The sequence below is a fragment of the Chaetodon trifascialis genome, chromosome 23 (genome assembly GCF_039877785.1).
Source record: "Chaetodon trifascialis isolate fChaTrf1 chromosome 23, fChaTrf1.hap1, whole genome shotgun sequence".
In the NCBI taxonomy this organism is placed as follows: domain Eukaryota; kingdom Metazoa; phylum Chordata; class Actinopteri; order Chaetodontiformes; family Chaetodontidae; genus Chaetodon; species Chaetodon trifascialis.
Genome location: NC_092078.1, coordinates 13259052 through 13273188, shown reverse-complemented (window position 1 = coordinate 13273188; position 14137 = coordinate 13259052). Strand labels below are relative to the sequence as shown.

The 14137-nt window shown below is 43.9% G+C and overlaps 2 protein-coding genes across 2 annotated transcripts in view; both read left to right on the top strand.

Annotated features, from left to right (window-relative positions):
* dnah2 (dynein, axonemal, heavy chain 2) overlaps positions 1–9912 on the top strand; it is a 55204-nt gene extending 45292 nt beyond the window's left edge. The window contains exons 82-87 of the mRNA XM_070993817.1: positions 1430–1581; positions 1973–2087; positions 7325–7501; positions 7997–8071; positions 8987–9137; positions 9264–9912. Of these exons, the coding sequence (XP_070849918.1) occupies positions 1430–1581; positions 1973–2087; positions 7325–7501; positions 7997–8071; positions 8987–9137; positions 9264–9418 (825 nt within the window). The 3' untranslated portion in view covers positions 9419–9912. The remainder of the gene's footprint in view (positions 1–1429; positions 1582–1972; positions 2088–7324; positions 7502–7996; positions 8072–8986; positions 9138–9263) is intronic.
* Positions 9913–11907: 1995 nt separating this feature from the next.
* kdm6ba (lysine (K)-specific demethylase 6B, a) overlaps positions 11908–14137 on the top strand; it is a 94752-nt gene continuing 92522 nt past the window's right edge. Inside the window, exon 1 of the mRNA XM_070993619.1 lies at positions 11908–12533. The gene's annotated coding sequence lies outside the window, so the exon portion shown is untranslated. The remainder of the gene's footprint in view (positions 12534–14137) is intronic.

Here is a 14137-nt window from a genome sequence, read left to right as displayed (position 1 = left end):
ATTGTAGCATATATAGAGTATAACTAACTAGAAAAGCAGCAAAGCAAAGTGCAAAAAGAACCACCAAGTTTTTACCTGCATATTTTCGATGTATCATCTCATCATCTGGCTACTTAACCATCTCCTTACGCCTTCAGTTAAATGAGCAACACTAAAATACTTCTCTCCCACAGTAGTTATGGAGTTCAGCCAGATGTTCATTCCAGCCAGGTTTAACGTGTAACAATACCCAGTGTGCCTGACAGTTTTCCCTTTCCTGTTCATACATTAGATTAGTTCTTACCTCTGGTATTTATGGCTGTTTACTTTATGTTCTCAAGTCTGGGTAGTATCTTTAAGCATGTGACCTGTCAAGCCAGCTTGTCTTTAAGATATACACAGATACAATCAGCATTGAGGTCAGGGGAAAACCTGCAAAACACTCAGCACCTTGATCTTAGCTGCAGGTGTATTTCTCAGATTCCCAGTGCCCAGTAGTTTCCTCCTGCTTGTTTGAATGGAGCTTGTGTGGGCCAAACAGTTGAAACACAGCAGCTTGATCACATGCTGTTCATATAATGTGCCACTAAGTATGTAAGTAGATGTATTTGGCATGGCCGTAGTCATAGCTGTCGTGTCAGTGCCTGTTTTTGAGTCAGACTAGTCAACGCTCAGAGCAGTAAGCTTAAGAAGTCTCTCCCCATGAAGCCGCTGTCCATATTTGACTAATTTTTTCCGAGCAAGGCCAAGGCATCCATATGGTTACACAACCCTAGCATGTGATCATCAGTGTAATAAGATACAGATCTAGGAATTTATGCTTCTGTATGGAGAGCACTGCACTGTAAAGTTTTAGGACAGGAACTGAATCTTTGTGTTGCTGTCAAGATTTCACCCTGGCTCTTTATCTTAGATTAAAATAAGTGTTATGTTTGTCTAAGAAAAAGGTCAGAACACTCACCCATATACTACAAAACTCAAATGTGGATCCCACTCGGGTGTCTTTTTGACATATTTTAATCACTTGTATGTGGAAATGACTGTGTTGTTTTGAGTTCGAGGGAGCCTTATCTCTTCAGATCCATCACCAGTTCTCTATTAAAACAAACTGGCTGTTGCATAACAATGACACTAGTCTTTCTATTTTCCTTAAATGTTAGGGGAGTGTAATAGTGCAGACAAATACATGCAAGTGGTCCAGCTGATAATGGCTTTCAGCAATGTAATCTCATCACCCAGCTCATTTTTAGTGGTTCTTGTGGTTATTGGAGCATGTTGGATTCTGTGTGTGTGTGTGTGTTTTGGAAAGGATTACTATCAACAGTCATAGCCTGAGCTATTGTAAGTCCTTCAGTGATATGCACTGCCATGAACTCTGCAGTTCTTCATTGCAAATTCTTGTGTGGTAAGTTAATCATTCTCATCTGCTCTCATACATTGGTGCTTCCAGGTATTAGAGCTGTTGGCAGACATTCGTGGGAAGATCCCAGCATTGATTGACTACGAGGGCACCAGGTCGCTTCTCCAGGACAACCCTTCACCTCTTAATGTTGTCCTGCTGCAAGAGATCCAGAGATACAACTCTCTGCTGGACACCGTCATGTATGAACTTTACCTGTTTTCCAGATAAAATGAACTGCAAGTGTCAGTTTATGGAGAATTAGGTTGAGCAATTCATAAGGTCAGGTCAGACCCTTCCAACATGTACTAATGGTCCAGTTGGGGTGGTTAAACCATTCACACAAGTGAATTTTACTGCAAAATTAAAATATAAAAGTCCTGGCAGCCACAACTCAAATGAATTAATAGTGCTTGTGTTGGTTCCAACATAAAACGAATGCAGAAAACAATCGTCCAATCACCTGGCCTGTTTCTTTGTACCGCTGTGTCTGAGTGCATGGTGCAGACCAGGAAGTAGGGACTGCTGAACACATACAGTATAACAGTGGGTAAAAACGATTTGTTGCTGTATAACTGGATGTTTGTGTGTTAGCTTGTCCCTGGTGGAGCTGGAGAAAGGGATCAAAGGCTTAGTGGTGATGTCGTCCAGCTTGGAGGAGACCTTCCACTGCATCTATGACGCCCGTGTACCACCGCTGTGGGAGAAGGTACCAGACACACACACACGCACACACAGCACTTGCAATAACACACACAATCATCTTAAGTCCTCCTCCAAAACAAGTTGTTTTGTTGCAGAAAATAAATGAACACATATGCTTTACTGCCTTCATTTGTTCTTGCCAGTCTGTGCTGCTTGAGGTGTAATTCTCAACGTCTTACTTCGTATAATGTGTAGAGGATGCATACTCTAAGAGGGATGCATATACAGTATGGGAGGTGAGACCTCCTGAAGTGAGAAGTGAGACTGCGCCTGCTACCTTCCTTTTATCTTACTTCATAAGGTGGGCAGACTATGATAAAGAAGTGCTGCTACGATCAATAATATTGAGACAGCTGGTCTGTGGAGAGTTGACTTAAATAACACAAGAATAAAAAGACTACGCTGGCTCAGGATTAAAATTATAAAAGGAATGCTTGAGAAAGGTAGCAAATCATGAAAACATCCAAGGTAAACAGTGAAACAAATGTGGCCTTTATTGGTTTGGCTACACTGTACTGTGTAATCAAGTATTGACCGAGCATGTCTTTGTGAGGTTCACAGATAATGTTTCGATACAGACACACAGCTATGTTTATTTTTCCATAACCTATTCTGACTTCATTTGGAGTGAAGCCTTTCTCTCTACAAAAAAAAGTATGATAGATTTCTATGGTCTGCTGCCGTGTAATGGAGACCACTCAGGACTCTTGTGTATTGATCTTTGTGATTGTGATCTGATCAACACTGATCTGCTCTCCTCAGCCAGTCAAACAGCTGCAGGCCTGTGTCTGTACTGACTCACTGGTCTGTTATTAAAGGTGTATTTATCCATCACTCTGCCTGACTGCACAGACACACACTTATTGTTCTCCTCTTTCTAACCACACACACACACACACACACACACACACACACACACACACAGACACACACACACACACACACACGCACGCTATGATGGGACTCTGGCAGCATTCCAGCTGTAATTCTGTCCGAACACTCTACTCTGGCTTCATTATCACTGGACCTCTCTTTACTGTGGGGCAAGAACACAGGGTGCTGTCGGCCCGGGTCAAGGGGCTGGAAAATACTCTGGCTACAAGTGTGTGTATCTTTGTGTGTGTGTGTGTGTGTGTGTGTGAGAGTGTGTGTGTGTGTGTGTGTGTGTGTGTGTGTGTGTGTGTGTATGTGTGTGTGTGTGTGTGTGTGTGTGTGTGTGTGTGTGTGTGTGTGTGTGTGTGTGTGTGGTGTGTATGAGTCAGTGGAATGTGTGTGTCTGTGTGTTGTTGGGGGGGTGAGTGAGCAGGGGTCATTCAGGGCAGTGCGTGTTTATCTTCAACTGTCTGATTCTGTCCTCATTATGGGCTGTGCATGAAAGCATGTATGCAGATGCATGTATATGTTTGTGTGCGTGTGTGTGTGCGTGTGTGCGTGTGTGTGTGCGTGCATGTATTTGTGGGTAGCGGTTCATCAGGTGGAGCATACCTTGGCCCTCGGTGGCTGAACAAAGCCAGCGTCTGTGGACTAATCGCAGTGTAATAAGCAAAGTAAACCTTCCAAGGCTGCTCCACTTTCCTAAAAAGACCCTGAGCTCATTGTGCTCAGGCCAGTGGCTTATTACAGCTAGATGTACTGTATGTGCATCTGTGTGTGTGTGTGTGTGTGTGTGTGTGTGTGTGTGTGTGTGTGTGTGTGTGTGTGTGTGTGTATGTGTATCTATTTCCTTTTATAGGAGTATTGGACAGCTATTAAGGCTGCTGCCCCCAGCTGAGCTTCTCTGTTCTATTGACCACCTGGGCTGTTTCTCTTTTTGTATGCGTTGCTTTACTCACCGTTTACTTCATCTTCGTCTGCATCTCATTCCTTTTTTAATCCTCCATCAAGTGTTCCCTCCATTTTGCTCTTCTCTCTCTCTGTGTCTTCATGCCTCATCTGGTCTAAGCAGCAACAACAGCCCCTCATAGACTCTCTGTCCTGCTTATTTATCCCTCTATCCCTCTCTTCTCCGCCCCTCCTTGGCATGGCAGCCTGTCATTAGTTCTGAGCTCACCGACTGATGGCTTTAATTTTGGCCTGCCTGCCTCTCAGTCTCTGGACATTTTGTATCTGGTTTCTGCGCAAGGCTCTGCTGCATGTGCGTTTCTGTGTGAGTGTTTTGGGATTGTATAGCATATGTGCATTGGAAGACACGTGCCTGTTATGAGAATGCATAAAAGGTAATTACATGCCAGTGATCCTGTGGTCATTCCCTCCTGGGTGGCAAAAAGGCTCTCAGACAGGAGAGTAGTGATATACTGCAATTAAGATGTGCTGAAAGCAAGACACAAATAAGCAAATAATAATGATAAACCCAGTATTGATCCCATTTCTTCACATATTCCTGAGATGGAATAAAGAGTTTAACTTTAAACACTGAATCAACAGCCACCAGCTCCACTCTGTAGACTTTCCCCACAAACGTTTGGTCTTTTTGCTGTGTGACAGATGACCAATAAGGAGCTACTGGCAGATTTTTTTTTTTTTTTTTAAACAATGTTTTTATTGATTTTCAATAAGAGCATACCAAAAACACATCCACACATACCATACTAGTTGCACAATGACACATATGTATCCAAACTTTTGCACCCCCCTGTCGGCCCAAACCTGAAAACCACCATCTGCCCTACCAGAAGTGAACTACACATTATGCCAAATAGGTGAAAATTGAGGATTGGGGGGTGTATCATCAATATGTCTATGAGCTTTAAACCATATATCAATGGAGTTTTTAAGGAAGGTATTTGTTGTTTTTTTTCTTTAAAGTCTTAAGATCTGCTGAATAAAAATGTAGGCTTAATGGCAGCTTAGATGTTGATGCTTGTTCAATATAAACCCATGCTGGAGGAGAGTGTGTGACAAAATGAAACATAGCACTGTGCAGCTGAGTGGCCCAGTGATACCACTGTAAACTGGGCATCTGTAATCCACCCCTAACATATGGCAAATACAATAATCTGAGTCTTAATCTAGGTTTTCTGTTGTTCCAGATAAACCTACAAAATACCCTATTAATTTCTTTAAAAAAGGATTTAGGCACTGGTAGTGGGAGTGATTGAAACAAATATAAGAATTTTGGCAAGATAGTCATCTTAATTATGTTGATCCGGCCAATCATTGATATTGGCATTGTTGTCCATTTTTCATGTGAGTCTTGTACCTCTCTCATCAACGGGTCATATTTTGCTTTAACAACTGTATTAATTTTGGGGGTAATCTTAATCCCAAGAGAGGTAAAGCCCTCGCTCACATTAAAAAAGGGTATACTTAACTGGATTAGTTCTTTTGTCTTTATTCGAGAAAAGTACAGAAGTTTTTGCATTATTAAATCTGTATCCAGAAAACTGGCCAAATGTATTAATTAAATGTAATAATGTCTGGATACTGTTTGATAAGTTTGACAAAAAGTGAATCACATCGTCTGCATATAACGATATCCTATGTTCATGATCCCAGATTGTTATACCTGACAAGTTGGCTTCGGCTCTAATGGACATGGCTAAAGGCTCAATGGCCAAAGTGAACAATAGTGGGGAGAGGGGACAGCCCTGACGGGTTGACCTTTCTAACGTAAACAGGCTTGATAAATTGTTATTCGTCATTACACATGCTGTAGGGTTGGTATACAATAATTCTATCCATTTCAGAAATTTTTCCCCAAGTCCATATCTTGGTAACAAATTGAACAAATAAGGCCACTCAATTCTATCAAATGCTTGTCTGGCATCTATTGATAACAGCACTGTATCCCTGGTATCATTTTTAGAGTGAATTATGTTGAGGACCCTTCTAATGTTATAAAATCCCTGGCGACTCCGCACGAACCCTTTCTGGTCACTATGTACCAAAGAAGGGATATATGGATCTAGCCTTTTAGCAAGAACTTTACACAACATTTTTTGTCTCTACTCCCATAAGACTAATAGGCCTATATGAGGAGCAGTTAGTTAGTATTTTCCCAGGTTTCAAAATAAGGATTATTGTAGCGAGTCTTAAAGTTGGTGGTAATATACCATTATTAAATAACTCGTTAAACATATTCAAAAGTTGGGTCAACAACTGCTTCTGGAAGGTTTTATAAAACTCTATTGACAGGCCATCAGGCCCTGGAGCTTTGCCTGAATTGATACTTTTAATGGCCTGTAATAGCTCTTCCATCGTTATGCCTTTATCCAGGTCCTCTTTAACCTGCTCTGTGAGCGTTTTAAACTGGAGCTGATTAAGAAAGGTATCTCTATTAGCATGTGTGGGGGAGCATTCCGACCTGTACAGTGATTGGTAAAATTCTTTAAATGTATTATTAATAGCTTGAGGATCGTTTGATACCTCCCCTGATTGAGTAGTTATGCCATTAATTGCTCTTTCAGGTCATATTTTTTAATTCCCCAAGCCAGCAATTTGCCGGCCTTTTCTCCTTGAGCATAAAAGACCTGGTTCAACCACAGTAAAATTTTTGCTGCTTCATGAGATGTGCTGGCAGATTTTATGGCAGCTTGACTGTGAAGAATAGTGAATTGTTTCACGGGGACTTACACTAAAGCAATGCCTAAACCAGACGAAGCATGCAACACATAAAGAAGATTCCATGTTACCAGGCAAAAGCTGTTTTAAAAGCATGGGCTCCATAGTTGCTATTATGACATATGTTGTGATCTGCGTTGCTGCCACTCTAGAGAGCTGCGTGCCTGAGACTGTCAGTGTAATCGCTCTTCTGTTATATATCTTTGTACATTGATTACATTTTTAATATTTAACTGTCAGACAATGTAGACGAGGCTGGCATCGCATTATTTCTGATGTCAGAGTGGGTAATCGATTACTCAAAAATGTAATCATTCATTGATAATGAAAGCATAATGAATTAGATATCTTTGGTACTGCTAATGGTTAGTGAATCATTCTCGTTCATCTTCTGTGGTTCTCTGCAAATCGTGTTAGTAGCAAATCAACCAAAGGAAGTAAAAGTCATCATATTAAAATTTAAACTATGTTAATGCCTCGCTTGTGAATTTTCACACAGTTCTCCCACACCACTCCTGCATCCTCTGCGTGTGTTGACAAGACCACGGTGCTACTGCACTGCACTGAACTTGTACTTGTTCCCATGGTGAATAGCTGCCAACAGCTGGAAGCATGAAATGACTGTAGATTTGCCGTGTCTCTCTCTCTCCCTCTCTCTGCTTCACTCTTGCTGTCCGCTAGGCGTACCCCTCGCTGAAGCCGCTGGCAGCGTGGACCAGGGATCTTTGCCAGCGAGTCAATCAGTTTGCACGCTGGGCAGAGACGGCCCAGCCCCCCAACTTGTTCTGGCTCTCCGGCTTCACCTTTCCCAACGGTTTCCTCACCGCGGTGCTGCAGTCCTCTGCTCGACAGCACAATGTGAGAGTTCACTCAACCACACGCGCACAGGCAGAAAGACAGTTCTGCAGGGAAAGGCTGCTTGTGTTGCCTTGTTTGTGATTGATGGCCATACATTTTACAACTGAAGAATGAACTGTTTTTCACACCTTACACTGTCAATTATGTTCTATTCTATTTGCACAGCACTCATAATACACACACAAAAACACCCTGGGAAGCACAGCGGTTTTCAGACACACTGCACTCACCCCCTTGTGCTGGTTTGGCAAACCCAACCTCCTGAACAGTCTGTTCTCTCACTCCTTTGAGTCCATACATTCATCTCAGCATCTCGCAGCCAACAGCCACTTAATGTTGCACATTAAGAAACCTGAGCAATTTATCAGACAGATATGCATGCATGCCTGTCAGTTAATGTGAAAAAGCCATTCTAATATGGCTCTGCTGCAACAAATGGACATTTGGACCGCCGATAATAACAGCTGTTCACATTGTGTGGAACTGCTCTTGCAGATTTCAGTGGACACGCTGTCTTGGGAGTTTCTTGTGTCCACTGTGGATGACAGCAACCTCCTTTACCCACCCAAGGTGACTCCCTATACACACATTTCTATTTCCATAAAGATTTCCATAAACCTACCACTTTCCTGAGCCATTAGCTCTCATCTGTCATCTCCACTTTCCAGCACGTTCTTCATTTCTGCTCAAACATTGTGCCTGTGTGTGTGGTTTTTCCTGAAAAGTGTATTTCCATTCAAAGCAGCACACATCTTTGCACCTCTCTCTTCGCCTTCCTCAAATCTGCTCTTGCGTTTTAATTTATTTTTTACCGAAGAAGTTTTACAATTCAAATTTTGACACTGGTAAAAAATGTTTTCATTCGTCAGATTGCTGCCACTTCAGAATATCTGTCAGTGTGACTCTTTGTTTCTCACTCCTCTTTGCCTCACATCACTTCTCTCTCTTTTTCTCTACATTTCACCTCCCTGTGCTACTCCAAACCCAATGCACTCTTCCAGCCCTTCCTGTCTTTTGTGCTGCTTCCCTCTTGCCTCTTTTAGCTCTCTGACTCTATTTCCTTCTGTCCAAACTGGTCCTTCCTTCTTTTTCTGTCCCCTCCTTCTCTCCCTCTTTCTTCCTATGTCCTGTCTCTCATGGTTCCTCTAACTCCTCTTCTCTCTACCATCTTTCCCCCTTCCCTTATTCTCGAGCTCATGGCTTACCCTCATGACCCATGCTCCTCTACTTTCTCTGCCTCCCGTTTTTCCTCTCTCCTTCCCTTCCTTCTTCCCTCTCTCCTCTATCTTCCTCTTTCCCTCTTCCCTCCCTCCTTCTTTTCCCTGTAGCCCTCCCCTTCCCCTCATTTCCTCCCCTCCCTCTCTTTTCCTCTTTCAGTTTCATTACCTAATTGGCATGGCTGTTTGTCATAAGCTGTGGGCAAACTGTCACCTCCAAACAAGTGTTTATATCTCTCGCCTCATCCGTCCCTGCCATTCCCTCCAGGATGGAGTATTTGTCCGAGGTCTGTACCTGGAGGGGGCGGGTTGGGACAAGAAGAACTCCTGTCTGGTGGAAGCAGAACCCATGCAGATGGTCTGTCCCATCCCCACCATCCACTTCAAACCTGTGGAAAACCGCAAGAAGATGGCCAAGAGTGAGTTGTTTGGGCCTTTTGTCTGGGACTTCTTGTTTTCACCATCGGTTTGAAAGCAGCATGTGACGTCATGTCTTGTGATCTCACCGTCTCAACTCTGTGTCTGTGTCTCGTGTGCGTGCGCAGGCATGTACCTGTGTCCGTGTTACTACTTCCCGGTGCGTTCAGGTGGAGCAGGCCGAGCATCTTTTGTGGTCAGTGTAGAACTCAAATCTGGAGCTGTGACCCCAGACAACTGGATCAAGAGGGGGACCGCTCTTCTCATGAGCCTGGACAACTGAAGGCCTTAACACACACACACACACACACACACACACACACACACACACACACACACACACACACACACACACACACACACACACAAAGACACAGACTATTACACAATATTATTTATTACATGAGCTGTTTATTACTATATATGCCATTTCTAACATTGGATATGATCCTTATTTGTGACCTTCACATCTAAAGCCCACAATGGAGAGCAAATGAAACAGCACTGTTACTTCTCAAATGTGTGGGATTCTGAAAAGCACACTTTCACACCTGGGGCTTCACAATAAATGGACTGAGTCATTGTTTGACTCTTTGAAGCTGCTCTGACACAATTCTGGTGAAGTCTCTTTCTCTTCTGTTTCGTTTTTGTCTCCAGTCTCTGCCGTCAGCTGACCGATTATTCACTCCTCTTCACAGACGTGCATCAGTCTTTCCATGCTGACCCCCTTTTACCCTGCTCAGACACACACACACACACACACACACACACACACACACACACACACACACACACACACACACACACACACACACACGGGATAGTCTCTTACTGTAAAGTGTAATGTTTTACTGGAAACTTGCTTCTTTGCAACATCTGGATCAAGTGGCTGTCTGGTCATGTAAGTGTCTGTTGTGCTCATTGCTTCTGTGATCTGCTGAGCTCTTTCAGTCATTGTCATCTATGTTGTGTTACCACAACAGAAATGACAAAGCACTTGCGTGAAGGCAGCCCTGGTCTATAAAAAGATGTGTGCAAAATAACGTAATTGAAAAATTTCCTTAATTATTCAGAGTCCTGTAATATATCACTTCCTGGCTTTGTGCACTTATTCGCCAGCTAGTCTTAGAAATACAAATTAATTAAAATCTGAACAGAAGTCTGCAATTAATTGTAGTTTTACATCTTTAAACCAAAGAATAATATTTTAATTTTGTGATAATTACATTTATCCTTAGTTTGGCACGCTCACACACAGAACCTTGCACACACATGCAAACAATTGAGTTAATCAAGGTGAGGTAAAGGTTATTTTCATGCTAATACACATTTCCCCCAAGCTGAAAGAAGAGGACAGAGGGAGGGAGCGACTGAAGGAGAAATGAACCTATTCAAACAAATGAATGCTAATGAAGCTTCGCAGACAAGACGTTTGGAGTCGGTCAGCGTTGTGAGAGAGAAGGCCCGGACTTCCCCGCTGGAAAAAACTCAGCCCAAACTCCTGAAAGGGAGGGAGAGAAAAACAAGAGAAGGACCCTGGAGAAAGTGAGCCGGGAGGAAGAATGGTCCAGTAATGAGAGAGGGGAACCAGAGAGGGGGGGGCCTGAGTTCAAGGTTGTATTCAGACGTAAGGATTGTCCCCTGAAAGACCGAACACAGACTTCCTCAGGGTTTAAGAGCCTCTTTATCAGACCCAGGTCTGTGTGTGTGTGAGTGTGTGTCTGAGTGTGTGTGTACACTGGTGGTCTCAGGTTGGGTGGGCAATGGGGGGGGCACTCATAGCAACATGCTGAATTCAAATTCAAATTGGCTTATTCTCAGGCTGGTTGTAACACAAATATCAGACTTGGGAGGTGTTTTTATGGATTAAAGCTTCGTCTCGAATCAGCTAGGGTGTAAATGTGGCTTGGAAACATTTTAGATGTGTTTGTTGAGCCTTATTGTCTAATACGTATGTCTAATGCATGATTTTTTTTTAAAGTGCAATTTTCAAGTGTTTATGGTTTTGTAAGAGGTGCTGTCTCTGCTCTCAAACGCTGAACGTCTTATTTTGGAGCCAAGGTTTTCAAATGCTCGCCGCCCGCAGAAATATTCATTTCTTGAGGGCACTGGAGGCCAACTTCTTCCATCTGCTTATCCACTCAGATACTATAAAACAGACGCTTCTGAAATTCCTGCCTTTAGAAGAAATTTGGACAGTCATTGAATATCTGTGACGAGGGAATGCAAGATTTCTTATGTAACGCGGAGCTATGAAAACGATTCTCTGCAGACCCCTGAGGATAAGCAGTGAGGTTAAAGCGTCTCCTATTGAAGACAGTGAAACTGAACCAGTCTGCAGTTTGCTGGGGGCCCCCTGACGACTCTTTAAGCACCTTGGGGAGCCAACTGAACCTCAGCGTGGGAGCTGCTGACCTTAATCACTGTGCTTTGATTTCCCAACATGCTCTTGCCCCAGTTTTTAAGTTTATTGGGAAATGACAGGGACCTGATAAGACTACCAGACGTTACTCAAGCACAACTTTTGATTCCTCAAGTGGCTCTTGGCCCCTTTAGTAACAACCTCTAACCGGGAGTTTGACTCTTAAACCACACAGTCTCACGAGGGAAAACCTGGGGTCCAGTTGTTGAACAGTAGTTAATAGTGGAATTTGGGTAAGTTGTACAGTGCGTTTGCCAGTGACTATGGAGGCGGGGCAGTTAATGTCCAAGACTCTTCCACCGAAAATAAACCTGCATGAGGGAAGAGAGAGAAGGAGAGAGAAAGGGAGAGGAGGGAGGGAGGAGGAGGAAGGGAAAGAGCCTTTCAACGGGGACAGAAGGGAAAGAGTCTCCGTTTCAATGGAATAAAAACTGCGCAGTTTCTTTAAGGACTGCCTGTTCTGGCCGCGGCGGACCATTCCTCTCTAGGAAATGGATATCAGTTGTGTTTTTGGATGATTAGGGAATCCGTGCCCGTTGCAACCTCCGCTACCTTGGAGGCTACAGGAGCTGGCGATTTTTTTTTTTAACAGATGGTCTTCAGAGGAGCAAACGAGCTGTGCAATCATTTAGAAAGGCGATATGACTGTGCAGAGATGCGGGATCAGTGATGAGTCTATCCGTCATGCCTTGCCCATGGGCGAACACAGCCACATTTTCTCAGCCTGCGCTGTGATCTATCTGCGTGTACGGTGCTCCCCGTGTCGACGTTTGCACCCAAACGCGTTATGGATGTTGGATGGGGGCTTCATGGTTTTTTTTTTTTTTTTTTGGGAGAGGGCTTCTCGAGGGCTGCGTCATCCGTGGCTGGGAAAGGAGATGGACTGCTTTGCAGATTTTCCACTATTACACTGTTCTTTAGCAGCGAGAGTCAGCGCGGCACCTCCCCAGCACATTTTTTGGATTGCACATAAAAGGTAAGCATAGCGCACAGTGTGACTGTCAGGAATACATGCTGACATGTGAGGCTACTGGCCGTGTTACCTAATTGTAACAGGGGAACCAATCAGACTCCATTGAAAACAACCTGAACTACGGTTCTTTCATCCTGTGATCAATCTTACAGGACACGATCGACATAATGGCAAAAAATACGAGCCGTTACGAGAACACGATCACTGTAGGAGACAGTTGTAGTCGTAAAGTCAAGATGTAGCAGAGCAGAAACACTGTGTGCCTATGTGCAAACAGCGGGCTGCATTATTGTGACATGATTTGATCGCGTTATGCGCACAATGCAATAGGCTGCACAACTGGAACTTTACGTGAATAGGGCCGACAAGTTTCTACACTGCAGCAGCTTCACGTTCCTGCGTGGCTGACAGCTGTTTTGTCCGTTTTGCCCACATTCACATCGAAAGTGGCGTTGGTGATGTCATGTTTTTACGGTAAGGAAGGGATAGTTTACGGGAAGGTATGTCTGGAGTTGGTGATGTCGCAATCGCCTTGCGTTGATCTCGCGTACACGTTCGGAAATGCACGAAAATGCGATGGATCGTGTCCGTGGGTGTGATCGGCCACGCGTGGCCGTGATATGTTGCAGGTTCGGGGTTGAATAGCGGCTTGTTGAATGAAATGCGGGCTCGCTGCTTTCAGTGGAAGGAGTGTCGCATTTTCTTTATGAAATGTCATGTGGTGAAGTTGTGGCGGGTTCTCCACTATTTCCAGGAAGAGCGTTTGAATTCTCTTCCCTTGGATTTTTTTTTCTGTCTCCACCCCTCTCGCTGCTCTTTCTGCTGCACTTTGGGCATTTTGCCACTAGATGGCAACCCAGGACAGTGAACGTCAGGCAACACCTGTGATTTTTGTGGCTCTAAACTCTCAGCGTAAAGCGATGGTGCGCATTTGGCGCTGGGGTGCGCACCTGTGGCGCACATGGACACCTTTAATACACCTGGCCGTTTGTGTCTCACGCTGCGTCCAAATCCCACATCACCACTTTGTTGCAATAACTAACAGAGAGGGTGAGCATGTGGTGTGTTCATTTCAAGTCCATTTAAATGTCAGTCAGTGAATAATAAATCTTATTTTGACCGTGTTGTTGTCCCACAATGCATTGCAAATCGAGTAATACTCACAGCTGCAACAAATTAAAACTAATCGCGGGCGGTGTGCGGGCCAGGACTATACAAAACAAAAGATAACTGGCTTTTTGCCTGAAGACTTTCTTTTATTTTTGTTATTAATTTCCCACAGCGTCTCTCCAAAGCCGCAGACTGGAGTCCTCCGACGCACCGTTTGCGTTCATTTCCTGCAGTGTTTGTTAAAACTGCAGCAAACATGTAACTGTACGCTGCGATGCCTCTGCCCAGGTAAATATGTCATTTAGGTCTTACCCACACGCTTCCTGCCGTGATTCTGAACACCGCTGCGCTAAAAGTACTGCTCTGTGTCGCAGGTTGAAAGTTAAAGGTTTCACTGGCTGCGTTTGAATGCATCAGTCTTGAGACCAAAGTGGACCTGAAACGGTATTAAACCTCCATGTTGCTTAGCTGACAGTACGAAGTCATTTCCTGTCCCT